Consider the following 25006-nt stretch of genomic DNA (forward strand, 5'->3'; position numbering starts at 1 on the left):
GATGTTTTATTTCTAAGATACGGCTCTTGATGTGGAGGTACTCATGTAATTCTAGTCACACTGGTTTGCACAGAGTAGCTGCTAGTCTTACTGGATCATCTTCAACAAATTTCAATCTATTTCGATAAAATTTTATAATGTAAATGCGAGTTTTTATTTTTATGGTCCAACTCTTACGGGACCAACATTTATATATACTCGTACTGTTTTGCATAAAGTATCCATTTTAGCTCACCCAACCCATCCCAATTTGTATTTACATAGAACTCACTAAACCCCACCCCATTATCTAATACAACCCATTTGAACTCATCCAAACACAATCCATATCCAACCCATTAAATCCATTTCAACCGAAGGCATTTGCAGGGCTACATACCATATCTAAGAATAAAAATGATCAGCTCTTTTACCATTCAATACATAAAGCAGACATACTACCCTACACTGGCTATATAGCTCATCTTACAAACACGATACAGCAAAATACGCATCTCATAAACATCAAGTTACACCCATTCCTTGCCTTGGTGTTTGTCACTGTTGGAATGCTGTTCTACCATGCCGTCGCCAGGAGCAAAAGAGACACTAGATACCTTTTAAAAAAATGCACTAGATGGCACCACAGCAGTAATGCAATATGCCTTCTATTGTCTCTCGGGATGCCCAGGCATCTCGCCCTGCCCATCGTCTTCTATCTCCTTTTGACTGGAGTTCTTGATCTGGACCGCCTCATCCTGCGATGATTAGACACCGTTTTTATGGAAGTACCAAAAACACAGTTACTGTACAAGTACAAAAAGAGGATTTCAGATCTAAAGGAATTGGCTGTTGCCAACAAACGAGGATCCAAGATGTAAAGGAATTAGAGGTTCCCCTCCAGAATAACCAAGATTCCAAGATAAGTGCAGTAGAATTCAATGATACTTGAACTGAAAACTTCCTGCAGACTACAAAGTACAAACTTATGACATGCAATTTTGAGCTTACCCCACGAGAAATTGTGCAGAAAATGTCTTTGATATCTCAAGATGGTGAGAAAGATTTCTGGTGTAAACTGTGCAAGGTCACATTTCAAATACAAGGTTTCTTGTAAAATCAACATAATCTTTTTAACCGAACATGGGCTGTCAAGATACCTTATATTTGACTTTATTCTAAAATTCCCTAGTCCTTACTACTTGCTTGCAATCAAACTATTTTCCATAATTAGCTATAGCATGGCTGATAACTAAACTAATTTCCAACCAGAAATTTCACGTTGAGCTATCAGCAGGAGTAATACAATGATGAAGAACCAATTAATCTCTTACCTGCTGCCAGATGAATAAGGTGAATGTCTGCGGTGAGAATGCTTGATATGTGGAGACCGCGAAATTCGTCTAGAGATGAAACATAATACTAAACGGGTAAGTGGATAAGAGATATATGAACCTGATGTTTCTTCACGAGAAGATACCTGCACACTCATATCGATTTTCACAGTATGCAATGAACAATTCTATTTCAAGTTTTCAACAACCTGCCATCGTATACTCAATAAAGCAGAACAATTCATTTCAAATTAGCATATGGCAGAAATCCCCATTTAGGGTTTCACAACACTACAACAGTCAGATTAACATAAATCCCAATTCCCAACCTTTACTGCAAAGAACATCTAGCATGGCTCTCATTATTCATGGCAAAAGCATACAAAGCTGGTAATATATTCTTTAAGATCTAGCGGGCTAGCATAACTGATGTCAACCTTAAAACATATCTATCTGCAAAGATACTGGAACTATTCAAATTCAAAATTCCATCAATCCCAACATAATTCCAAGCAATATAGAGAAGGGGCCTGAATATGATACCTGTTTCTAGATTTTGGAGGTGAGGGAGACATGCTGTTTTTTCGGGAATGATGCTTTCTGCAGCACAAAAGGGTAATAAACTATTCAGCATAACAGGACTGCTACTAATATATACGGAAAAAAATTGTTACCCCTACTTGAGAGTCACAATACCTCTTTTTCATACTATCAGAAGGCTCATCACTTGAAACACTCCCTTGGACATGTGAAGAGTTTTCCCTTCTACTTCGACTTCTCCCTCTTGGTGATCGTGACCGTGAATTTCTACTATGGCTTGTTGAAACTTTTGTCATCTGCCTTGATCTGTCATCATTTTCATGTTTTCCTTTCCCCCCTCTTCTATCAGTAGTATCCCTATCTCTCTCTCTCTCATCCTTCGGAAAATCCTTTCGATCTGCCTTGGCATCATCATGCTTAGAGTTACTTCTGGAGTCCCTTGTGTACGATTCATACTTTGAAGTCCTATCAGAACCTTTTCCCTCCTTAAAGCTACTCTTTTTATCAACATTTCCATGGATGCTATACTTGTCACCATTATTATATTTTTTTGCAGTAGAAGATTCATGTTCTTTTGCATGATCAGTCTTCACCTCTTTAACAAAGTCTTTGCTGCTTTTTTCTAAATTCCTGTGACTGCTCTCCAAATCATCATACTTTTCAGCATGATTGTTTGAAGAGGTTTTCCTGTTTTGGACATCTACTGCCGCATAACTGTCTGCTTTCTCATGCATTTTATCTACTGCACTATTTGGCTTGACAAAATTTTTGACATCTACAGGAAACTCGCCATTCTGTATATCATGAATATGCTCTCGTTCAGGTTCCACCTTTGTGCTCCTTTGAGAGTTTTTAGTAATAGATTTAAAATCTTCTCCTGATGAAGTGCTTCCGAGTGACAATTTCTTTTCATCATGATTCATGTGTTTTCTACCAAGAGTGCCTTTATCACCTACAATTTTATCATGCATCTAAGTAAATAAATTCTGGAGAATGATGTGATGTGAGTATTTTGGTTAGAGCTTACCTTCAGTATTTGCAACACCAGCATTAGCTGATAAATCTGATATTGGAATCTTATCCTTGATATCATTGTCATCATCATCATCATCATCATCTGAATCATAGCTAGCCAGACCGAGAAGAGCACCTTTAGGGGAACTTAACCCAGTACTATCTTTATGATCACTAGAGCTAATGTTTGTTGGCTTAGCAGGGAGAACTTCAGCCAAGGTCTTGGTTCTTGCCTCTCCCAAACCAGGTTCCTTTGAGCCCAAAACACCAGCGGGCTCATTGGCTGCACCAGAGGCAAAGCAATCAGTAATGAGATTTCTATTTAGTTTGCCAACCATTATAATTCACTCACATTCAGCTGATGAATCATCCTCATTCAACACTTTTGTTGCAATCTCATCAAAAAGATCATCAGTAACCTGCAGGTGGTACCAAAAAGGGTAAACAACTGAAAACACAAGTATCCTTGCATATTTGGGACAGATACAATCATGTGACAGTAGACAAGTTTAAGTAAACCTTCAAAAGGACTTCAGTTAAAACACGCTTAATTTCTCGATTGATTGCTGCCACCCGAGATGCTTCAATTTCATCCTGCAAATGATTTAGGTTTGAGTACGATTATTAAAACGAGTGCCATATTGACACTACAAAGTACAAAAAAGTCAAATTAAGGTCAGCATGCTGTTCAACTATATGCTCTATTTATTTCCTAAAAATAGCAAAATTAGTTCTCCTTTGCATTGGTGCTGCTGTACATGATAGGTTTTCAAAAACAAGCATATGGGCACAGCGTCTCTATAGGATCTAAAGAAGTCTTTCACACAATGGGAGTTTTCCATATAACCTAGTAAGTAATAACATACTAAAGTAAATAGAAAAAGGAAAATAAATTATGCAATAAGACTAGACAAGAGAACATGCCCTTAGTAGTTTTTAAAGCCAACTAGCCTCCAACTTAAATCTAGTACGACAGTCCAATCTGCTCCCACTACCAAGCAAGCTACCTCAATGTTATTAACATCCGGTTTAATTTTCAATATCTTCATTTAGGGTTGTCCAAACCACTATTTAGCTTACTAACTTGGACATGTTAATCCCTTCTCAAGTCCTCAAATAGATAGCTGCCATTTGGCGGATTTTGTGTGCAAACAAATAAAGGGAGCAGCAACAGCATGACAGTTAGGAACTGATAATTAAAATAGAAAATGGCACCTCATCATCTTCATTGCCTTCAGTGGATTTAGCTGAATCATTACTTCTGCTGTCACTTTGGTCAGGTATTCTTAGTGGTTGTTCTTCATCATGAGATTCCATGGAATTTAAGTTTGTTGGGTGTTGTGCTGAAGCATTTGATGGTGCTGATTTTTTCTTTAAGAGTTCCTCTCGAAGCCAGTTAGGTACTGGACGCTGGTACAGAATACAGCAAGAACCATTCAAAGTTAAAACAAAAAGATTAGAAATGAAAACACATGCCAGAGAAAAGAGTAGACATACTTTCTTTGTTTTTTCTGCAGCACTGAAAGGAGTGTTTGGATCTGTAGGGAACACTTCTGTTACACTACCAACACCAAATGCTGCAGGTGGGGCATAGTTTGAACTAGAGGCTGCTCCAAAGAGTGGTGCTGCATGGGGATCCATCTGCAATAATAAGATTAAAAGAGTACTCATCACTCATGTAAGGGTGGTATAACAAAATAGGTGAATAATACGAAGTGTATAAACCTGTGCTGCTTGTGGTGGCAATGGAGCTCGAGGCAGAAACCCTACTGTAGCTGATGGCGTCCTTGAATGGGTAGATGTAGTAACTACATCATAATTAGATGCCAGCATTGGAGCAGCTGGGATAGCAGAATTGACATTTGTATGTACCACGACATCAGGAGCTTTCTGGCTGTTAAATTCCAAAGGTTGGTCACTTGGATCAACTGACTGTTGTTCATGCCCAAAAGGAGGCTGCTCCGCCAAGGGAACTACAGGCATACTAGGGGGAGCCTGTGGGAATCCACCTTGAACAGCAGAGGCAGTTGGAAATGACTGTCCTTGAGAGTTTGGATATTGAAGCATATTATTCCCATTACCTGTTATTACATGGAAAAGTCAAAGAAAGACTTTCCATCGTAATATATTATTGTTTCATCATGCGCATTGGACTTTATATAAAACAAAAAAATGCGTTCAGCTCTGTACATTGTAGAAGTGATCATCTAATGAAGAACATCTGCTTCTTGTAGTTAAAAAAAATGAGACTAATCAAAATATCAAATACATTGCACTGGTGACCATTTTCTTATTTTCATCTATAGGAACGATACATAAAATTGACATAAAATAGCACCAATAACTATTAATCCTTCATATGCAATCATAATCACTAAATGGACACATTCACCAGCATCTGAGTACATTAACCACTAACATGGCTTTCCCTCCATTTGATAGAGGCAAACACAATAGATATATCCAAGTCACTGCTTCAAAAAGGACATGATGAAGCACCAATAACAGGTACTGCTGGCTAAGTATCAGAGATAGGTGAACCACACCATACCCTATTCTATTATAAATTATGCTTTAGACTTTTCGGTCTTTCCACAATTGAATCTGGTAACATACCCAATAGGGAGCAGCCTATTATCATTCACGCTGCACAGACAAATTAAATTCCCAAGCAATGCATACCTGGAGCAGAAGAATAATTATAAGATACCTCCTGCTCATAGGTGGATGGAAATGAACCAAAAGTCTGTGCTGGAGACACCATTGGACCTCTATCTGCAATATAATCTTCAGCTCCATTCTGAAACTTACACATCCAAATGTAACACATACAGAGCAAGGGCGATAAGATACTGTACCTAACAAATGGTTTGTTTCCCTGTGTTGACCTGTCATTGGAAATGGCACATGATCGTTACTTGATTGTGGAACTGGTGGGTGCAAATGTTCTGTAACTTCTGTTGGCAGACCAGCTGGTTGCCGGTACTGATCATGGTAACCATTATGATGACTTTCAGTTCTACTTGTGGATATGGCATGCTGTTCAATCTGGTGGTTTCCCGTAACAGACTTAACAGCAATCCATGCTTTAGCCTTTGTAGCCCAAACTTCCTCATTGCATTGACCTACCAGTTTTTTATTTTTGTATGAAATAGAGAAACTATCATCATAATAATAACTAACAATCCATTTCTTGGTGAAAGAGATTTTTTCCCCTACTCCTGAAGTCCCTCTAAAGTCTAAACTTGACTATACGACAAGCGTATGGTATAATTAATTTTGTTTCATTAAGAGCAGCCTAAATGGGTTTAATGACAAAATCCTGAAAGAATGACTGCTCCAATAACTAACAATAACATGCTTAGGATATGTGGTCAAAGGGAAAGCACATATAATCTTAAGTAAAAAGGGACATCTAAGAAAACAACAGTGATGTCAAGAATACGTAAAACTTATCACTTGACATCGACTTAGCAACAAATAGTTCTCAAACAAATAGTCACCCAGGATGATGTTTATTATACTATCTTGCAAATTTAGAATGGGTGTATCAAGTGATAGTAATAGTAAATCTGTAAATGTGTATAGGCTTGATAAAAATATAAAATCAAAGGAAACCTCACATGCACAGTCACTAATACGTGTCAGATAATTCCAGCACTCTAATCATCAAGTGGTGCAAACAAATTTCGAACCAAGACTAAACTCTAATTGCAACACCAGCATCAACATGGACAAGATTGATACATACTTGTAATTGATTCCTTTAGTAAATGTGTTATGCAGTATGCAGTACCTATTGAGAACTTGTGTTTCATGAACGAGGTTGAAATACGTGTATAATTCAACTTTTTTTTTAAAAAAAACATAAAATTAAGATGTTCAGCAGAAATACTGTACCACATTCTACTAAGGTTGTGTATCAGGAATTCAGTATCAATAAATATAATGAAGTCCCGGTTGTAAAATAAATACAACATGACTTGCGAAATTATATCTTAAAAGAAGCAGAGCCTCAGATTATATTAACAAACCTGGGTATCCATGATTTTGAGCCCATGAATGATTGGACCAAGCCTACAAAATAAGCAACACCCATAAACAAACTTTACGTTCCATAAAATTTGAGAACAAAGAAGCAAATGAAATAAAAAAACATCAGTCAGATCATGCAGCCAGCTGCTTCTACTATAACTTAGAGCCAACCGAAGACCACCTCCCTCGAATGACAAAAAGAGAGAGATAAGATTGACATCAATAGCACCTTGCAAAACCATGAAAAATTGAAGGACCAGATGGTACAATTATGCCGGCTGCCGTTGCATACCATCATAAAGAATGCTAAAACACAACAAGCTCTAGCATTGTTGAATTGAACGGAAGCGTAAATGCCTTTCTTCCAAATAACATGGCAAAGCATTTTGCTCGCTACTATAGGAGTAAAGTGTAAAATCCCATTTCCACAAACGTAACACGTTACCCCAAGGCTACAAACCCTAGTACAATATCAGCTACTAGCCGTGTTACCCATTGCTCCAATAAGGACGTAAATGCATCGCCAGCCATTTGAAACGTCCACCGGATAATCCAACATACCTGCCCCGGGGGCGGAGGAGGGTAGCTAGGCGGCGGGGGCTGGCCGGAGGCGTGGTGAGGAGGCCAGGGGTTCCCAGGAGGAGGAGGCGGCTGCTGCTGCTGTATCGCAATCGGCGGGGGAGGCTGTTGATACCCGTAGAGCTGCTGTTGCGGCGGCGGAGGATGACGCTGGTGCTGTTGCTGGAGGTCTGGAGGCGGGCCCCAATGGTGGTGGTGTTGCGGAGGGTAGGGGTGGGAAGGGTACGGTGGCGGGGCCGCCGGGTACCAGTGGGCGTTCGGGTGGGAGGGGTGAGGTGGCTGCTGCGGTGGCGGAGGCGCGTCGCCGGAGCCGGCGAAGCGGCGCTGCTGGTGATACGCGTCCATGGAGGCGGAGGTGCTGGGCTTGGGGGAGGAAGCGCGAGCCTATGCGCTGGTGGATTTTTCCTCTTCTGCCCTCTGGTCTGTCCCGCGACGACGGGTCTGCTCAGGCTTTGTTGTTGCTTCTCCGGCGAGATGTGTACACACGCTTTGGGCCTTTTGAGATTATTGGGCCAACCAAAACGAGCCGGCCCAGTTATACACGAAGAGGATTTTTGTGGAAGAAAGTGGAACGAGCTGTTCCATGCACGCACACCAGATACCTCAATACTATTCAGACGAATATATTACCTTATAATATTTCAAAAAATACATATTCCCTTATCAAAGATCAGTAGCGAAATCTTAGTTACTAAGGTAGTCGACAATAATTCGGTACAATTTAACTGCACATGATGACATGAGACACCAGTCGCACAATCCGCCCGAGAAAAAACATGGAACATGAACATACACGAACAGTAAAGCATGGAGTAGCAAGTACTCCATCCATTCCAATTCAAAGTTATTAGTCGTTTTGGCTTTTCTAGATATATAGAATTTGCTATGCATCTACATAATATACATCCAGGTGCGTAGCAAAACCTATGCACCTAGAAAAATCAAAATGACTAATAGTTTGGAACGGAGGGAGTAGCTGGTGTAGGTTACCATCGACCATCAAAATATGTAAAAGATTCTGGAAATACCACAAGACCACAACAAATACCAAAAGAAGCAGAAATATCTCAACTCCAACCTCTGCGTTGTAGCACGCACACTGCTACATACACTCTCTAACTCATATACAGCACTAATCTGTCTTCAAACAGTCAAATGGGGCACCAGCCTAATTAGTCTGGCTTCCATCTAAGATAAGCAGTGATTCCTGCAGCAGCTTTTGCGCTTCCTCTCTCCTCCTAAAATAAGAAAATACTCAGGGTTGTCAAAATATTAGCATCTGTGCAGTCACAATTTACAATGAAACTAGAAGACAAGGTTTACTCAAGAAAATAAAGCAAGCTACTGTATAAAATGTGTATTCAGGGTAATAAAAGTCAACTTCATAGATTAGCATGTCCTCTACAAATTCTTTATCAAAACTATCAGCTTACCATCTCTTGAACTACATTGTATCTTTCAGACTGGTGCAGCAAACGGTAGTTACACAGTCTTTTTTATATTGCCGCAGATAACTATACTCTGCTTTTTCTTTACTATGCCAAAGTTGTAATGCAGCGAGAAAAGATAAAATAACATAAAAGAACTTTGCAACAATTGTGAACAGCAACGAAGCATGTCTGGACCCAATTCATTTTTCCCACTCTAATAGAGAATATAGAAATACTGAAAAACATATATGACAGCTTCAGTTTATACTGGAACATTGTGGGGGGTTAACTAGTAGAGTCAAACTAATAACAATAGCGCTGAATTTGGCTCTCAGACATGTGAATCAATGTGGCTCTTGCCTAAAAGACATTAAACAATGTAAGTTCATTTTGGGAATTGCAGAAAAATACACACACGGCACAAAAACTGAGGCTCACACCTGATGAGGCCGTAGGGAATTGAGAAGATGATGTAAGTTCCTGAATATGAGTGAAATATCTTCGACCCTGCGAGCATACTGAGATGGTCTCTCCACTAAAATATCTGCCAGCTCCAAAATATGCAGTTGAAGCTCTCGGTTGAGGGTCCTTAGCTCCTTTTTGAAGTCTAAAATTTCATCAATTTTGCAAAGAGGCAGCTTATTAAGCCAAAGATACAAGTTATTCAGTCCTCAAACATTAGGAACAACTTACTTGGCATATAAAAATTTCAACTAGCTTATGCTTATAAACATGCCTAACCTAACAATTAACAAAAATCACAAACATTTGATACTAATATGCATATGCAGATAAACAGATATATTTCTCCAGAACCAGACGCACCAATATTGGGCTCGTTTGGGTAAAGATGACGGACATTATGACTCTCCAAGCTTGGCAGCAACTCATTTATCTTAATACCAAGAGGCGAATCACAGTCAGTTTAGTACAATCAATAACAGAGTAGCATGAGAGGTACAATAAGCAACATAATTTGTGCTCAGCACCAAAGGTTACATGTTTTTCATCAATTTACAGCGGTGCTGGAGGTTCTGGTGTGGATGAAGGATCCTGATCGTAGTCCTTGTAAAGTCGGTAAAATGGAGGAGGAGGAGGAGGAGGGTATGCTGATGTAGCCATTGCCACCTTTGCCTTATGCTGCAAAACCAGATATTGAATCAATAAAAATTTCTGACTTTTGTTTATTTAAACTCAATAGATCAAATGTAAATTATCACTTATGGATCTTCTAGTATTATGGATACCAGGTTGGAGATCTGGACGCATCTCCTAGTGTTATGAATCATCTAAGACCTAAATAAATACCACAAAGATAATGGTTGCAACATGCAAATTATGTATGACCTAAGATAATCTGAAACTAAAAATAAAAATAAACAAAAAAATAGTTTCTTAGCCACATTAGCAAAACAAATCGAACACTTCATGCACTATGTGGATTGTTCTGTCAATTTATTCACTGTGTGATCTGGCCTGGCTAGTTGTACGCACAATATTGTTGGTCCTAGTCCTAGCGAACTCAGAGCTCTGCTACTGAAATTGAGACAAGTGTCTCCTAAACTGTGAAATCAGTAGGTTCGTTCCTCAAATACCTTCTGATTGACCTCGTAACCTATAGGATTGAAATTTTTATTTCAAAAATATATCAAAGCGATCTTGCATTCAGCAAGAACGATTCTGCTAGAGTCCACAAGGCCAGGAACACCATTTCGCCACGTAAGACAAATTGTCACGACTCACGAAGCGAGGGATCGTCGCAGGGAGAGAAGTCACTCCATCTGGGGAGAGAACTCGAGGCAGATATCTCTACATCTCCCCCAAAAACAAAACAAGCAGGAACAGCACACAGAACTCGATCCGGGACGCCACCAGCAGCCGCATGCGGTGCCCGAAGCTGACTTAAGTATGGAACCGATGGCCGGAGAGAGAGAGGAGGGCAAGATTGAAGGGCGCGTAGCTGGGCAGGAGATGGAGGAGGAAGTGAGCTCACCAGTGACAGAGTCGAGGAATGACCGCTTCTCCGCTTCCCGACTCTGCGTCTGTGCCCTGTGCCGACGGGCGGCGTGTCACCGGCGACGAACGAGGCGCCGCCGCCGCCGCACCGAGAGGAACGGGAAATTTTATTGGGGCGGCCCAATGGGTATTTTACACCAGACCATATATGTTAGTTTAGTGAGTCAATTGGTCAACCATCTTGACCGTACATTTCCAATCGGACGGGGCACACAGCATAGGGAAGAATCCTTTTACGCTTCCACCCCTCGCCCCAAGTTATTATTCAAAAGCGAGCCCGACCTTCCGCTTCCGCAAGAAAGAAAAAGGAGGGGAACCCCATCAAAAAAAAAAAAAAGAGGGGAACAGGAGAAGCAAAGCACAAGCACACAGACGGCCGCCGCAGCCGCAGCAACGACACACACAACCTTCCAACTCCGTCGAGCGACACCGCCCGCCGCAGATCCGTGCTCGCCACTAGGGTTCAGGCGAGATGGACGTGGTGAAGGCGGCGCAGCTGTCGGGGCGGACGCTGGAGAAGGTGGTGGTGCACCCCCTGGTGCTGCTCAGCATCGTCGACCACTACAACCGCGTCGCCCGCGACACCCGCAAACGCGTCGTCGGCGTCCTCCTCGGGACCTCCTCTCGCGGCTCCGTCGACGTCACCAACTCCTACGCCGGTAAACCACCCACCCCCGCCTCCTTTTTATTTTTCTGTCCGCCTCTAGGGTTTCAGGCGCTCAGGCTTCTGTTGACGGAGGGGGTTGCTGCGCTTCTGCTGTGCTGCTTAGGGTTTCGCGATATCGGCTGTGGATGTAGATGTAATTAGATCCATTGGCGTGGATCGCGGTGGTGTTGTTGCGTGATTGATTGGATCTGTGAGGTTTTTCCGGGGTAGCTCGCTGAATCCACAACTTGATTTTGCAGTGCCGTTCGAGGAGGATGACAAGGATCCTAGGATCTGGTTCCTTGACCACAATTACCATGAGTCGATGTTCTCCATGTTCAAGAGGATTAACGGTATGCTGTTTCGGATTTCTCAAAGCTTGTTGGGTCTGTGCAATGTGATCGATTCTGGTGTCCTGATGAGCACGAGCTGTTTGTGGTGTAGCCAAGGAGCATGTTGTTGGTTGGTACAGCACTGGTCCAAAATTGAGGGAGAACGACTTGGATGTCCATGCGTTGTTCAACAGGTATGGTGAATCTGCTCTTTGAAGTTCTGTCCTCTTATTCATGGTCTTTTAAACTCGTTAAAGTTGTTACAGTTCAAGTAGGCACATTGAAGATACTGTCCAAAGTTATAAACAAGTGTGGAACTTTTCGGTCAGCTTGGTATGATTGTTTGAAATTTTGTTATATATATATATAGACTACTAGTTTCCACCCGACTCTGTTTTATGTACCATTAGTGACACATGGATCAGACATTTTTCAAGTTTTGATGTGTGCTTAAAACAATTACTTACACTAGATTTCTAGTCCCAAAAATACATAGCTAATCCTTGCTCTCATAGAGTTTGCTTTGAAATTCTATTTTTAACTGTCCTTGATTGTTGGCAAAGAAATTGACATTGAGACAGCAATCAAATGTTATAATATTTCCACAGGTGATAGTTTCAACATCTTACTTCATTTTTGGCATACTTCTCGAAATATATCATGAGTTTTGAGTCCATAAATAGTTAAATACGTTCTGATGGTTTGGAATTTCAAAAGAGAAATTAAACTGAAACCTTGAAATTTACTGTGTTTTCCTCTATACATTCCATTTTCTTTGTCTTCCTGTTGGAATGTTGGTTATATTAATCAAAGTATTATATTTTCTCTTGAGAAAATTAATTCCGTTAGCTTGGTCTGGGTGCTTATCCTGTATTACTTGTGCCACTTCTCTAGCTGTTAATTCTAATCCTCGCCTTCCAATTTGTAGTTATGTTCCTAATCCTGTCCTGGTGATTATCGATGTGCAACCCAAGGAGTTGGGGATACCCACTAAAGCGTACTACGCTGTGGAAGAGGTTAAAGAGGTATGTCTCTGCTCTGAGAAGCTGGAAGGTTTCCCTTGCTTGCTCAGTGTATAATTTGCATGATTGTCCATTACAGAATGCTACTCAGAAAAGTCAGAAGGTGTTTGTTCATGTTTCTTCAGAAATTGCTGCTCATGAAGTTGAGGAAATTGGTAAGGACTTCTTCATCTGATACTGCACGAGCAACAAAATTAATGTTGATTTTACTATTCTGAATAGTCATACCTTCATTTTGAGTGACAAAAGTAGTTATACTAAGAATGATAATGCTAGAGTTTGTGCTGTGGTGGTTTGTTGACTTGTATTTTGTGCTACCTTCAGGAGTTGAGCACATTCAAAAATAGTTATATGGATTTCATATATTTTATTATTCTGATGTTATTGTCAGTGTCATCATTTAGGGTCCTCTAATATCTTGAACAACAAAAATAGCTATGCTAAGAATGGATGCTAGAGTTTGCGCTGTGTTTTTTTTTTTCAACTTATATGCTTTGTCCTGTTTTCAGGAGTTGAGCACCTTCTAAGGGATGTAAAGGACACGACAATAAGCACACTTGCAACAGAGGTAATTTTTCATGATTGGATTTTTTTTCCCATTCGCATGCTGTTTTGCTTAAGGCACGCCCTAAATTATCTCTTGTCAATGTAGGTCACTAGCAAGCTTGCAGCCTTGAAAGGACTGGATGCAAGGCTCAGGGAGATCCGAAGCTATTTGGACCTAGTAATTGAAGGGAAGCTCCCACTGAATCATGAGATTCTGTATCATTTGCAGGTTAGTCTCTCACTCTGTCCCATTGAACTACACTGAAAGAAAAGTTGAAACATTAGTGTATGCAATGAAATATACCATCGCTCTTAATTCCTAGTGGTACTGCAAATGAGATTTGAACACATGATAATAGGGTGCTTTAGTATACTTTCTGTTGATTGAATCACATATTCTTTATGTTATAGTACATCAGTCCCTTCGGAGCAGTTCTCAATATGTTCCATTGGGGCAAGCTTTACGCAAGTCATACCACATATGTACATGCTTATTTTTAATGCCTTGAGTATGTATAGTAAACAGCTTTAATTCCATCCGAAAGTAATGCTTCTGATTGCTCCCATGGATCATACATATTCACTTTGAATTATTTTTTGGCAGGATGTATTTAATTTGCTTCCAAATCTGAACGTAAATGAGCTGATCAAAGCCTTTGCAGGTAATCATGCATCTTGCCTCTGATTTACCATAACTGACCTGATCTTTTCATTTTCTGGGATTTCTACAGCAGCAGCCTTAAGTTCCATTTCTTTGGTGCAGTGAAAACAAATGACATGATGTTGGTGATATACCTGTCTTCCCTGATCAGGAGTGTCATTGCACTCCACAACTTGATCAACAACAAGGTTGGTTGTTTCCATCCACTATTGTTAGCTGCTCAGTCCCTCTATGCGATTATGCATCCCTTACACTTCCTGGTAGATTGATATCGTCTTTGATACTGATAACTGGTTATGGGATTATTAAATTTTGCATTCTAGATGCTAAACAAGGAGCACGAGAAGGCTGAGGATTCAAAACCAACCGCCATTCCGACTGCTGCTGGGAGCTAAATGGCCAAGAAAAGGGATGAAACGTGTGGCATCTTAGCACGGTTGCGCTTGAACCAATTGTCTTGACCTTGAATGGACATTTTGATGTTTATTTCATGTATGATGAGGTCAATGGCAAGAGAAACCAGTTACATTGTATGAGCTTTAGATCATACCTCAGTTTTTCTGTAGATCTCGATGCAATTTCATCTGATGCATCATGTTTCGTGATGTAGACTTTCGTTTCTTATGATGATGATTGATTATAGCAAATCTGTACGTCATTGCAAGCCGTTTCCATCATGATTGATTTGTAGCAGATCTAAACCATAACAAGGTGGACCACTGGACCTGCCAATCCAGTCAAGAGGCAATTTCTTGAATTATTTGGAAGGGCACTCGGGAGGACTGGGACAGATTCAGCCATTCAGGCCTTCTTTGATTGTCCATTCGTATCGCGAGTTCAGTTTCTCCTTCAATCCATGTGTTAGGATGGAATGGGTTTGTTTGTCCAAACAAAGTCTACTGGTGGGGCGAGGAAAATCCTTGTAAAATACTTCCGAGTATTTAAATAGCAGGTTGTCAAATCGATCACTTTATCAGGTTGTAACGTATAAGACAAGAGTTCGTATACCACCTGCTACAGTACAGTATCGGCGGTACTCCGGTATGTATAGTACTAGTTGTAATAATAAACTAATAATAAAACGAAGCCATCGTAATTCGACCTCGCAATCGTACGGGGTCAATTTCCTCCGCCGAGATATCCAACCGGAACCGGGAAAGAAAAGGAAAACCGGCTGGTTTGGTTAGGAGCCATCTACCGGGGAGAATCGGATCAGCGTGTCAACTGACCGCGCCATGGCCTTCTCCGCTTTCTCATGGCCGTTTCGTCGCCGGGGGAGCGGCAGCGGGGCTGGCGGCAGTGTAAGCAAGTCGGCCGAGGAGAACGAGGAGCTTGGCGTGACCCCGCAGCTCCTGGACTTCCTCCGGACGCTCTCCCCCGACGCCTTCAAGGCCGCCGCCCTCCAGCTCCAAGGTAACCAATGATTCCGCCCCCGTCCCTCCCCGATTCTACTGCCCCACTCGATCCCGTTAGATCCTACTAGTAACAGCCGTGTGTGTTGATCGCAGGGGGCTCTGCGGAGGCGGCCGCCGGCGACCTCACAAGCTGGCAGGAGCGGCATGCCGTGCGCGTGCTATCCAAAGCCAAGGTTGGTTATTTCCCGCGGATCTCGTTTCCCTGCTTAATTCTTTTTTGTCCATGAAAAATTGTGAGCTGCATCTATGTGCGTCGCGTGCAGGAACTCGCCAAGATTCGGTACGATCTGTGCCCTCGTCACATGAAGGATAAGCAGTTCTGGAAGATATACTTCCTGCTTTCCAAGAGTTATATCTCACCGTAAGCTCTCATCTTACCAGTCTTCCCATGTCTATGTGATGCTCCGGTTTTGGGGGCTTGCCGGCTCAATTAGGTTCGAAAATAGCATCTCACTTGATTTTTTTTTTTGTAAAATCAATTGGTTCTATCTTCTATGGAGTTTACTGTGAGTGATTGAAATTGTCTACTGTACACATAGTATGGATGCATTATTCTGGGGTCCATATAACATTCAGCAAAATGGATTTTCAGTCTTGCCAGATGTTAGAACATCTGTATATGTATATTCAGAAAAAAAAAAAAAACTGGATTTGTGACTGGTAGGATCATATTGAAAATTGGGGCTTGTTCAGTAACAGCACCGCAGCAGCATTGTATTCCTAAGCACTATGCTTCTTGATGCTATAACTACTTGCTATGATTTTATTGTTGCACTTACTATCACAGGATGCTGGAAGGTGATTGCTTTTTACTATATAAACTTATACTGCTCGGAAGATCACTACATAGATAACCTGAAAACAAGTAGGTACTCCTGTTTAGGCTCAAAATGCAATTTGTAGGTTCCCTGTAGAATATGGTTTTGAAGCTACACATGCAGAGGAATGCAGCTGCTTGTATCCAAGCTAAAAGTTTAAAACAGAGATTGAAAAATTGAGACTTGTCTATAAACAGCAATGTTATATTCCAAGGCAATATGCTTCTTCCTGCTATCTATAACCACTTGCTATGATTTTAGGATTGTACTTACTATCTTGGAATTTCGAAAGGCAAATCACTTTAGCTTCTCAGGAGATCACATTGTGTGTTTTTGTACTAAATAGTTAACCTGAAAATATAGTGGGCACTACTGTTTAGGCTGAAGAAATTAATGTGCGATATTCTCTTTTCCTGTAAAACGCTACCATTCATTATTAGAACATAAAATACAATACACATTCTGTTTTTTATAGGTACGAGCTACGTGCCATACAGAAAGAAAAGCTAAGAAGGATGGAGATGGAAAATGGCAAGTCCAAAGAAGTGATTACTGTTGAGGTGGAGATGCAAGAATCAAAAGGCAGTAGAGTCTCCCAACCATCAGAAATTGATTTAGAATCTCAATCTTAGCTTCACATTATAGCTTCTAACAGGATTTAGCCTAGGTAATGAGAGTAGTCCTATTATTCCTTCACAGATCAATAGCTCATATGTCCAGTTGCAACAACTGGTGTGCAGTGCGCCATACAAGTTCCACAAGCTCGTCAGATGATGCATGCTCTGCTACTCTCGCTGTATTGGAAGTCTGCTGTGTGCTTTTTTTGTACACTGAAACCAAGTAGTTCTTTTTGGCATCATGTAGCATATGCTCGTTGGCTGTGCTCTGAGCCACTGACGTAACCTCATGGTATCTTTTTTTTTTTTTGCGAGTAACCACATGGTATCTTGAATGTAATTTTGATGCGAGAACATAAATATTGTACCTCCCATATTAACTTGCTTGTCCCACTTCTTTGGTGAATTTTATCTGCCAATTCTGCTGCACCTGCAGTGTTTTTTTTTTCTTTTACTAACAGCCTTTTGCTTGAATTTATAGTTACAGTTCCTCCTGTTCACATTCTAAGCTCCAGATAAATACCATCAAGTCCCAATTGAGCATAGCATTAGGCCTTGTTTAGATCTCAAAATTTTATACCCAAAAACGTCATATCGAATGTTTAGACACATGCATGGAGTACTAAATAAAATCTATTTGTAAAATTTTTTGCACGAATGAGTTGTAAATCGCGAGATGAATCTAATGAGTCTACTTAATTCATGATTTGCAACAGTGATTCTACAGCAACCATCTGCTAATTATAAATTAATTATAGATTAATTATGCTCATTAGATTGGTCTCGTGATTTACAATCCATCCGTGCAAAAAGGTTTTGTAAATAGACTTTATTTAGTGCTCCAAAATAGTAAGATTTTCATCCAAAAATTTACGCCAAAATAAACACACCCTTACAAGATGAGCATTGAGCACGCACTTCAAAAAGGAAGGGAATCACCAAACCGGACTAACGGCGTAGTGTGGATATCACACCTTAAGATCACATCATCTCTGTCATTAACCAACAAAATAATATTATAAGGATATGTAACTACAAATGGCATCCCCATCTGCAGCGCAAGACAGCCAAAGGCACATGCAAGCAGCTCTGCAACAACTGCCTGAGATCACGGCCTCAAAAATATCAAACATCAACCTAGATTGGTGACCACAGAAATTCCTGCTCTCAAGCCATCGCGTCATAATCATCCAATGCATCATTGTACTCCATGACTTTCTTCTTGATCTTTGAGGAATTCACCCAGGTGATGAAGTCCTCCATGTTCCTGGTTACAAGAAAGGCTGGATCGGTGACAACTTCTGGGCCAACACGCACATGACCCTGTTCGATGTACGTCACGGCTTCTTTGAGGCGTTCTGCCATCTTTATCCTCGTCATAACCGTTGCAAGTCTTCGTCTGCAGTGATTCAACAAACTACAAAGTAAGTAGAATGCTATATGTCATGTCAGTGAGTGTGATATAGGGAGGGTGGCCGATCGGGGAGAAAGACCTGCAGAAGGAGCTCACTGAAAGTTTTTCACATCTTACCAAGCTCTTTTTTGTTGAAATTACACCCATATTATACCTGTTTGTCAAAGAACCAGATGAATATATAAATTACAAATAACAAAATCACTGAAACAGCAACAGAAACAATAGTCTAGTACTCTAGTATAGCTGCATTATATCATTGTCTTTTTTCGCGACCGTGCCTGGAGTATTTCATTAAGAGGAAATGATCAACAATCCAATCTCAGCTACAGGAAGAAAATTTGTAAGGATTATGTACTAGATTGAGGGGTCTGATCTCAATTCTCCAGCTCGAATAAGAAAATTTGTAAGGATTATGTACTAGATTGAGGGGTCTGATCTCAATTCTCCAGCTCGAAACTCACAAAAGCAATCATAAAGAAGCATGGAGCAAAATCAGCGTTAACGTACAGCTTATCGAGCAGCATGTCTGTCATCTCGATCCTGCAAGGGTCCCTCGGGTCCATCTGCTTGATGGTGTTCACTTGCTTCTGCACCATCCGGCATATCCCATTGTACCTGCAACCACAAAATTCGAAAATTTACATGCGATCGATCGCTCATGATCAGATGATGCATCGATAGGATCAATCAACAGATTTTCGTAATCCTACTGTTAAAACAGACACTGATACAGCATAATGACTTAAATGAGTTGATCAATCTGACAGGCAATCGAGGGGAGGGTTAGTAGGAGGGCAGCGAGCGGGTGCTACTTCTTGTAGTCGTCCCTCTCGACGATGTGGTAGCGCTGCGTGACGCGGGCCTCGCGCTGTCCCTTATCACGCAAGAAGTTGGTCCTCCTGAGCAGCTTCTGCTCGTGGAACGCGAGCTTCCTCATCCTTCCGGGACCTCGACCACGCTACTCGGCAGGAAGAAGCGAAGCGGCGGGCGGCGGCGGCGGAGCAAGCCGCGGAATTCCGGATGACGTCGGCGGCGGAGTTGCGCGGCTAGGGCTGGACCAGTTAGGAGGAACGCGGGCCAGTTCCAACGGGCTCCAATTTATCTTCCGTACGACAGAAAGTTGGAGAGTCGCACAGCCCAACTAAAACCCAGTAGCGTACAGCCCAGCCCAGCAAGTAGCATGCGCACTGCTCAGCATCAGCAGCAAGGTGACCAGTGAGGGTGAGGTCAAAAAGGTTAGGAGGGGGCTGCGTCGAAAAGTGTACGGCCACGGCCCACGTCGTGGTCCCGGGTCCCGGCACGCAACTGTCGCGCTCCCCGAAAGAAGATTTCAACTCTTGGACGCAACAAATTCCGCCGATTTTTTTTTATAATATTCCGCCGAGTTTTTTATCGGACAAGAAGCAGGCAAAGGCAGGGCTAGTGGCTGGAGTGTGTTCGCACTTCGCAGTCGTCGTGATACTGAACTCGTGGTCCCACCGTCCAGGCTGCCCCCGACCGCCGGCGTGCGATGATGCGATCGCCGGCCGGGCCGTGAAAAAGGCAAGGACTACGGATGCGCGTTTAGTTCAAAAAAATTTTTCATCTCGAACTTTGTGCCTCTCTCTTTAGACATATGAAGTAGTTACACAACAAAAATAATTGCACAGTTTGGATGTACACGGCGAGATGAATCTTTTGAGCCTAATTAGTGCAAGAATAGCCATAACTGCTACAGTAACTCACATGTGCTAATGATGCGTCAAAGGCCTCAAAAAATTCGTCTCGCCGTTTCCAAGTGAGTTCTGAAATTAGTTTTTTAATTAGTGTTCAAAAAATCGTCCCGACATCTGATCAAACTGTTGGTGTGACACACAAAAATTTTTTATTTAGGAACTAAACGGCCTACGGCCACCGGTGATTGGGTGCCACGCCGTGCATCTGGCCCACCACTGCCCGGGCCGGGCTGCTGCCCGCGGCCGGTATCAACACACATGCAGCCGGGGACCACGGCCCACCCCCATCCGGACCCACCACATGCACGCGCCCCCGCCGCTGCAGATTGGGCAGCAGCGCCGCAGGCGGGCGGGGCCCACGACACAGTGGAACAAAGTACTGTGGGTGTACGCACCAACCCAGAGAGGACGGGAGGAGGTTCACGGGTCGTCTCTCTCGCCGGCGGCGCCTCGCTCTCGCCGCCGGAACAGCCGAACAGGTGTTCAGTTTTACCACGGCAAACGGTCGGTGGAGCCGTGGAGGAAGCCGGTGCCTGTGTTAATGATGGCAAGTCAGGTGAGGTCTCGCCGGCGACTTGTTCCTATTCCCTTCTAGATAATGGGGCTGGCAGGGGGCACTCAAATTGGGCTAGGGTAGTTTTTTTTTTAAAAAAAAAAGGGCTGGTCGCCTCATCCATCTTTTTCCTGAAAAAAAAACGAAGATAACCTGATGCGACCTGAATTTTCAGGGATGAGGAGAAAGGGGAATCTTTTCACTCGCCATGGCCATGCTCTCCTCTGTTATAAACTGTTGTAAATGGAGGCCTCGTTTAATTGCGCGTGTAAAGTTTTTGAAATGAAATATTTTCACATTTGAAGTATTAAACATAGATTAATCACAAAACTAATGACAGAACTCGTCTGTAAACTACAAGACGAATCCAATGAGCCTAATTAATCTATCACTAGTGCATGGCTACTGTAGCAATTACTATAGCAATTTAGTGTCTAATCATGGTCTAATTAAGATCATTAGATTCGTCTCGTAATTTACAAGAAAACTATGCAATTAGTTTTTTATTTCGTTTAGATTTAATACTCTATGCATGTAAGATTCTTTTTCGATGTGATAGTTTTGGAATTTTGAATTTTAGAACTAAACAAGGGAGTCTCATACCATTAGGTCAGTCCCAATGCAGACTCCACTCATAGAGTCTAAGCCTCAAAGACTCCATCACAAAAAACTATACTTCCCAATGCAAAGTGTGTTATTTTAGTTTATATGGCCCACTTGTCTCTCTCACATTCATTCTTGATTTGTGTGAAAACTTGGAGTCTAAATAAGACTTAGAGTCTTAATTTCTCTTCCTCTCTCTTCCATAAATATATTGTCATATCAGCAAAATATAATAAATAAGAGATTTAGAATGTAGAGTCCGGGTTGGGACCGCCCTTATGCGCTAGAAAAAGATTCCACAAAAAGGTGGTGGGGAGCAATCCATGTTCCTGTGATCCTGTTCTCCTGTGGTGACTGGTGAATCACTGCAACTGCACAACCTGGTACTTTAATCCCGATCTCAGTAAATATTAAAATTACCCATTGCTTCTAGCTCAAGTGCTCGAGGTGAATCTTTTTATTGAGGTTGAAAAAAGTTGACCACCGGGTTTAGCTGAGGAATCATTCGCAAAGAGAAAGGTCCGTTATCAATCAGTAGGAGGATCAACCGATTATTCGGTTGGTGGTGGCCAGTAATACCATCATCATTGCGACCAGCCTAGCGACAGCCCTCAACATATATTCTAGCGAGCTTCCGTTAACTCCTACGCCATTCTTTTTCAAGAAAGAGAACTTGAAAGATGAGAGGATACTGTGTCAAATCCTTTTCTAAAGCCTTTCCCCTCATGACCACTCGAAAACAAGTGTGTGAAGATTCATCTGAAAAAACAAGGCAGGCCATGGCAGGAACAGCAGTCCAGAAGATAGCAGTAGAAGTTGGTTCCATTTCACTTGCAAAAGCTGGTCGCAATGCGATGGAGAAGACAATCAATGTGTTTTTTTTTCACTTGCAATGCTGACCGAACCGTAGTAGTACAGGTATTTACAGTGGAGGATTATTAAGTGAGACGAAAAAAGAAAAGAAAAGAAAACGAAGAAAAAGAATAAACCTTCACCACTAAAAATTTCCCGGATTGGACAAGGGAATGAATGGATGACTAGACTTGGCAGTCGTCTAAAAATCCTAGGACTTTCTCAGCCATCTCACTTCACCGCCTCCGTCCGGCCGCGCTCAATCTTGCTTGCTTGCTTGCTTGTTCCCGTCGCGCCTCAGCTCCTCTCGGATGGAAATGGAGGGAGCGAGGGCAAAAAAAGAAAAGAAGAAAAAAAAAGGAAGACGAAATGGTCGCACACGTACGCGCAATGGCGCGAGCGGCGGCTACCCTCCGTGAGCGCGTTCACCACACGGCCTTGTCGGCGGCGATGCCGTGGAGGAGCGGGAGCGAGTCGCCTGCGGCGGCGACGCAGCAGCAGGATAGCGCGCCGCTCTTGATGTCCTCGAGGGTGACGAACCGGGAGGCCTTGGACGGGGAGGAGAGGTGGCGGAGGACGTGCTCGAAGAGGCCCTCGTCGCAGGGGAGCGCGATGGGTCCCGCGCAGGCGCCGGATGGGAAGCCGTACTCCTCCTCCGCCTGCCGGAGCAGCTCCAGGAACACCGGGTGGTTCAGGTGCGCCGCCCGCACCACGAACCGCCGCGCCGCGCCGCCCACGCACACCGCCACGTGCCCCGCCGGGACCACCGCCTCGCTCCCGACCGCCGCCACCGCCGCGCGCGCCGCGGCGCGGGACCGCCACCGCCGCAGCGTCTGCCGGAGCCACACGATGTAGCGGATCTTGCTGCTGCATTTCGCCATCGACGCCAGCCGGGCCGAGCTCGGCTAGCTGTGCGGTTGTTGTTGCTGCTGCTCGCTCCTACGCGGGTGGAAATCAATCAATCAATGGCGAGCTTTGGGTGAGGCGCGGCGAGAGCGAGCTGGTGGTGGTGGTGAGAAATGGAGCTGGCTTTCGGAGCGGGGTGGGGCGGGGGAGACTTTTATAGGGAGGGAGGGGCCCCTTCGCGTAATGGGGAGGCCTTTGCCTTTCGGATCGTCCAGTTGGCTCGGAATAATTTATGCTGATGGCGATTGGACGTTATTGTTCTAGTATTTTACTAAATATATACTATATAGTTTCTTATCCTAATAAAAATGCCAGTGGGTTCCCACTATTCTTCTGTTAGATTTTCAATGTGGCTTTTTTTCTCTCTCTTTCAGTTGGGCAATTTATTTGGAGTAGTCTCGTTTTAAGTCTTTGGTCTTCAAAAAGGAGAAAAAGAACTGCTAGAAATCACCTAGGACTGCATCCAAGTTGGTCTTGATGTCAGCACAGAACGTATATATTCAAACGACACTTTTAGAACACACCTCTTTGGTAAGTTGGACAATTTTATTTTGTTTGATTTTTCATGTCGCTGCAAAGTCTACAAGTCCTCTTTTTAATAAACAAGTCTACAAGTCCTTGTAACCACATTATCCACTTGAAGCTTTTTCTGATTGACACTGCACGTACAACAAATGTTAGTTTGTGTGGATCCTACATATCTTCTTGAGTTCCTGGTAAGAGCACATGCTGCTTATTGTTCTAATCCCACCGTAAAACACCAGGTGCATATATTTTAGCCTGCAGCCTTGTGGAAACAAGAAATGAAATGCACAAGCTCTCCACCTTTTTTTTTCTCAAAGCTTTCCTTATTTTCCCGGCGTGTATGTCATGAGCTATTTGGGATCGGCGGCCAATAATCAAACTATTTTGGCTACTGTACTACATATCTTCTAATAAATGCGCAGTACACTAATACTCTTCTAGACAGACATTGAAATTGAAATGCTGCTGCTCGTCTGCTACTCTGCTACGAAAAAAAACAAATCGTTCAGAGATACACCGCATTGCTCGTGATCTTTCTCAAACAGGGATACCACAGTGTGGCTCATCACACTGTCCAACCAATTTTGGCGCCTTGCAAAACGTGTGCTGATGCATACTACTAGTTCGCTCTGCTTGTGCTTTGCTCAGGTCATGGCCACCACAAAACCAAACGACGCACACTGTTCTTCCTGTCCAAGTCCAAGAGGGATGGGGGCAAAATACGATCAGAAAACCGTGCTCCATGTTCTTCAAAAAAAAAAACACGCTCTATGGCTTCATGAGTCATGACTTCACGAGTCGCTGTTTGCAACAGTAGCGCTAGCATCGCATGATGACATGGTCACGTCGCGTCTTCAGCGGTGTGGAGGCCTGGGATGGGAGAAAGAGAGATGGCAATGGCATCCTTTGGCTTGGCCTGGCAAGCTGTGAGGACTGATGAAGGCGTGGTGTCTCCCTGCGGCTGGATCGATCAGATTTCAGAGCGATCGACTGTCGATCGAAGTGGGCTGCTCGTGCATGTGACCGGGTGCTGTCCGCAGCAGGGCGGGCAGTCCGCCCGGCTGCGCATGTGCCCGAATTTGGTCTGTCTGATACTATCTGATCTTGGGCGATTTCTCGTCGGATTTTGCGCGCCCGCGCCACGCAAATCCTTGCCGGAGATGTAGCTTTCAACGATCGCCATGGAGATCTCGGCCGGGACACGCCTGCTGCTAGTGCTGGGCAGGCTCACGCTCCAGCCCCTTCCAGACTGTGCTAGGTAGTATCTCATGGAGTAAATTCTGCCGAAAGGTAGCATTCCATCCATGGTTGAAGCATCATGTTTTCGCCCTGGACAACATTCGGTCGAATCGGCCAATCTTTCCTAATATACCGCGTAACCTTTTGAAATGGCGGAGTCGCGGCAGACCGTTGATCCGCCGGGAGGATACAGTGCAGTACTGTTACTGATT

The 25006-nt window shown here is 43.0% G+C and overlaps 5 protein-coding genes and 1 long non-coding RNA gene across 7 annotated transcripts; 2 read left to right on the forward strand and 4 right to left on the reverse strand.

Moving 5' to 3' along the window:
• Positions 1-327: 327 nt before the first annotated feature.
• On the reverse strand, positions 328-7907 carry LOC120683568 (uncharacterized protein C6orf132-like). 2 transcript variants are annotated; one of them, XM_039965655.1, is made up of 14 exons: positions 7464-7907; positions 6902-6944; positions 5726-5755; positions 5550-5642; positions 4593-4948; positions 4365-4508; positions 4083-4277; positions 3387-3461; positions 3220-3286; positions 2881-3150; positions 2010-2805; positions 1857-1913; positions 1314-1382; positions 328-737 (listed from the first exon to the last, which is right to left on the reverse strand). In XM_039965655.1, the coding sequence occupies exons 1-14, from the start codon at positions 7824-7826 to the stop codon at positions 695-697; spliced, it is 2601 nt and encodes an 866-aa protein (XP_039821589.1). In that variant the 5' UTR covers positions 7827-7907; the 3' UTR covers positions 328-694. The 2 variants fall into 2 exon arrangements, with proteins under 2 accessions (XP_039821589.1, XP_039821588.1); XM_039965654.1 differs by having other exon boundaries at positions 5726-5992.
• Positions 7908-9225: 1318 nt separating this feature from the next.
• Positions 9226-11043, reverse strand: LOC120683833. Its single transcript, XR_005678950.1, has 5 exons — positions 10905-11043; positions 9911-10051; positions 9737-9806; positions 9352-9518; positions 9226-9271 (listed from the first exon to the last, which is right to left on the reverse strand). It is a non-coding gene; the product is annotated as an uncharacterized LOC120683833 (long non-coding RNA).
• Positions 11044-11187: 144 nt separating this feature from the next.
• On the forward strand, positions 11188-14798 carry LOC120681938 (26S proteasome non-ATPase regulatory subunit 7 homolog A). Its single transcript, XM_039963628.1, has 10 exons — positions 11188-11586; positions 11834-11926; positions 12018-12099; positions 12834-12930; positions 13007-13082; positions 13437-13495; positions 13580-13702; positions 14078-14135; positions 14237-14322; positions 14458-14798. The coding sequence occupies exons 1-10, from the start codon at positions 11400-11402 to the stop codon at positions 14527-14529; spliced, it is 933 nt and encodes a 310-aa protein (XP_039819562.1). The 5' UTR covers positions 11188-11399; the 3' UTR covers positions 14530-14798.
• A 462-nt stretch (positions 14799-15260) lies between these two features.
• LOC120681939 lies at positions 15261-17403 on the forward strand. The gene is made up of 4 exons (XM_039963629.1): positions 15261-15547; positions 15643-15722; positions 15813-15910; positions 16843-17403. Exons 1-4 carry the CDS (start codon positions 15370-15372, stop codon positions 16997-16999), a joined length of 513 nt encoding a protein of 170 aa, XP_039819563.1. The 5' UTR covers positions 15261-15369; the 3' UTR covers positions 17000-17403.
• A 507-nt stretch (positions 17404-17910) lies between these two features.
• Positions 17911-19474, reverse strand: LOC120683765 (U3 small nucleolar ribonucleoprotein protein IMP3-like). Its single transcript, XM_039965842.1, has 4 exons — positions 19214-19474; positions 18909-19016; positions 18478-18552; positions 17911-18383 (listed from the first exon to the last, which is right to left on the reverse strand). The coding sequence occupies exons 1-4, from the start codon at positions 19336-19338 to the stop codon at positions 18152-18154; spliced, it is 540 nt and encodes a 179-aa protein (XP_039821776.1). The 5' UTR covers positions 19339-19474; the 3' UTR covers positions 17911-18151.
• A 2651-nt stretch (positions 19475-22125) lies between these two features.
• LOC120684031 (auxin-induced protein 6B-like) lies at positions 22126-23148 on the reverse strand. Its single transcript, XM_039966114.1, has one exon. It carries the CDS (start codon positions 23003-23005, stop codon positions 22550-22552), a length of 456 nt encoding a protein of 151 aa, XP_039822048.1. The 5' UTR covers positions 23006-23148; the 3' UTR covers positions 22126-22549.
• Positions 23149-25006: the final 1858 nt, after the last annotated feature.

The sequence above is a fragment of the Panicum virgatum genome, chromosome 7N (genome assembly GCF_016808335.1).
Source record: "Panicum virgatum strain AP13 chromosome 7N, P.virgatum_v5, whole genome shotgun sequence".
Lineage (NCBI taxonomy): Eukaryota > Viridiplantae > Streptophyta > Magnoliopsida > Poales > Poaceae > Panicum > Panicum virgatum.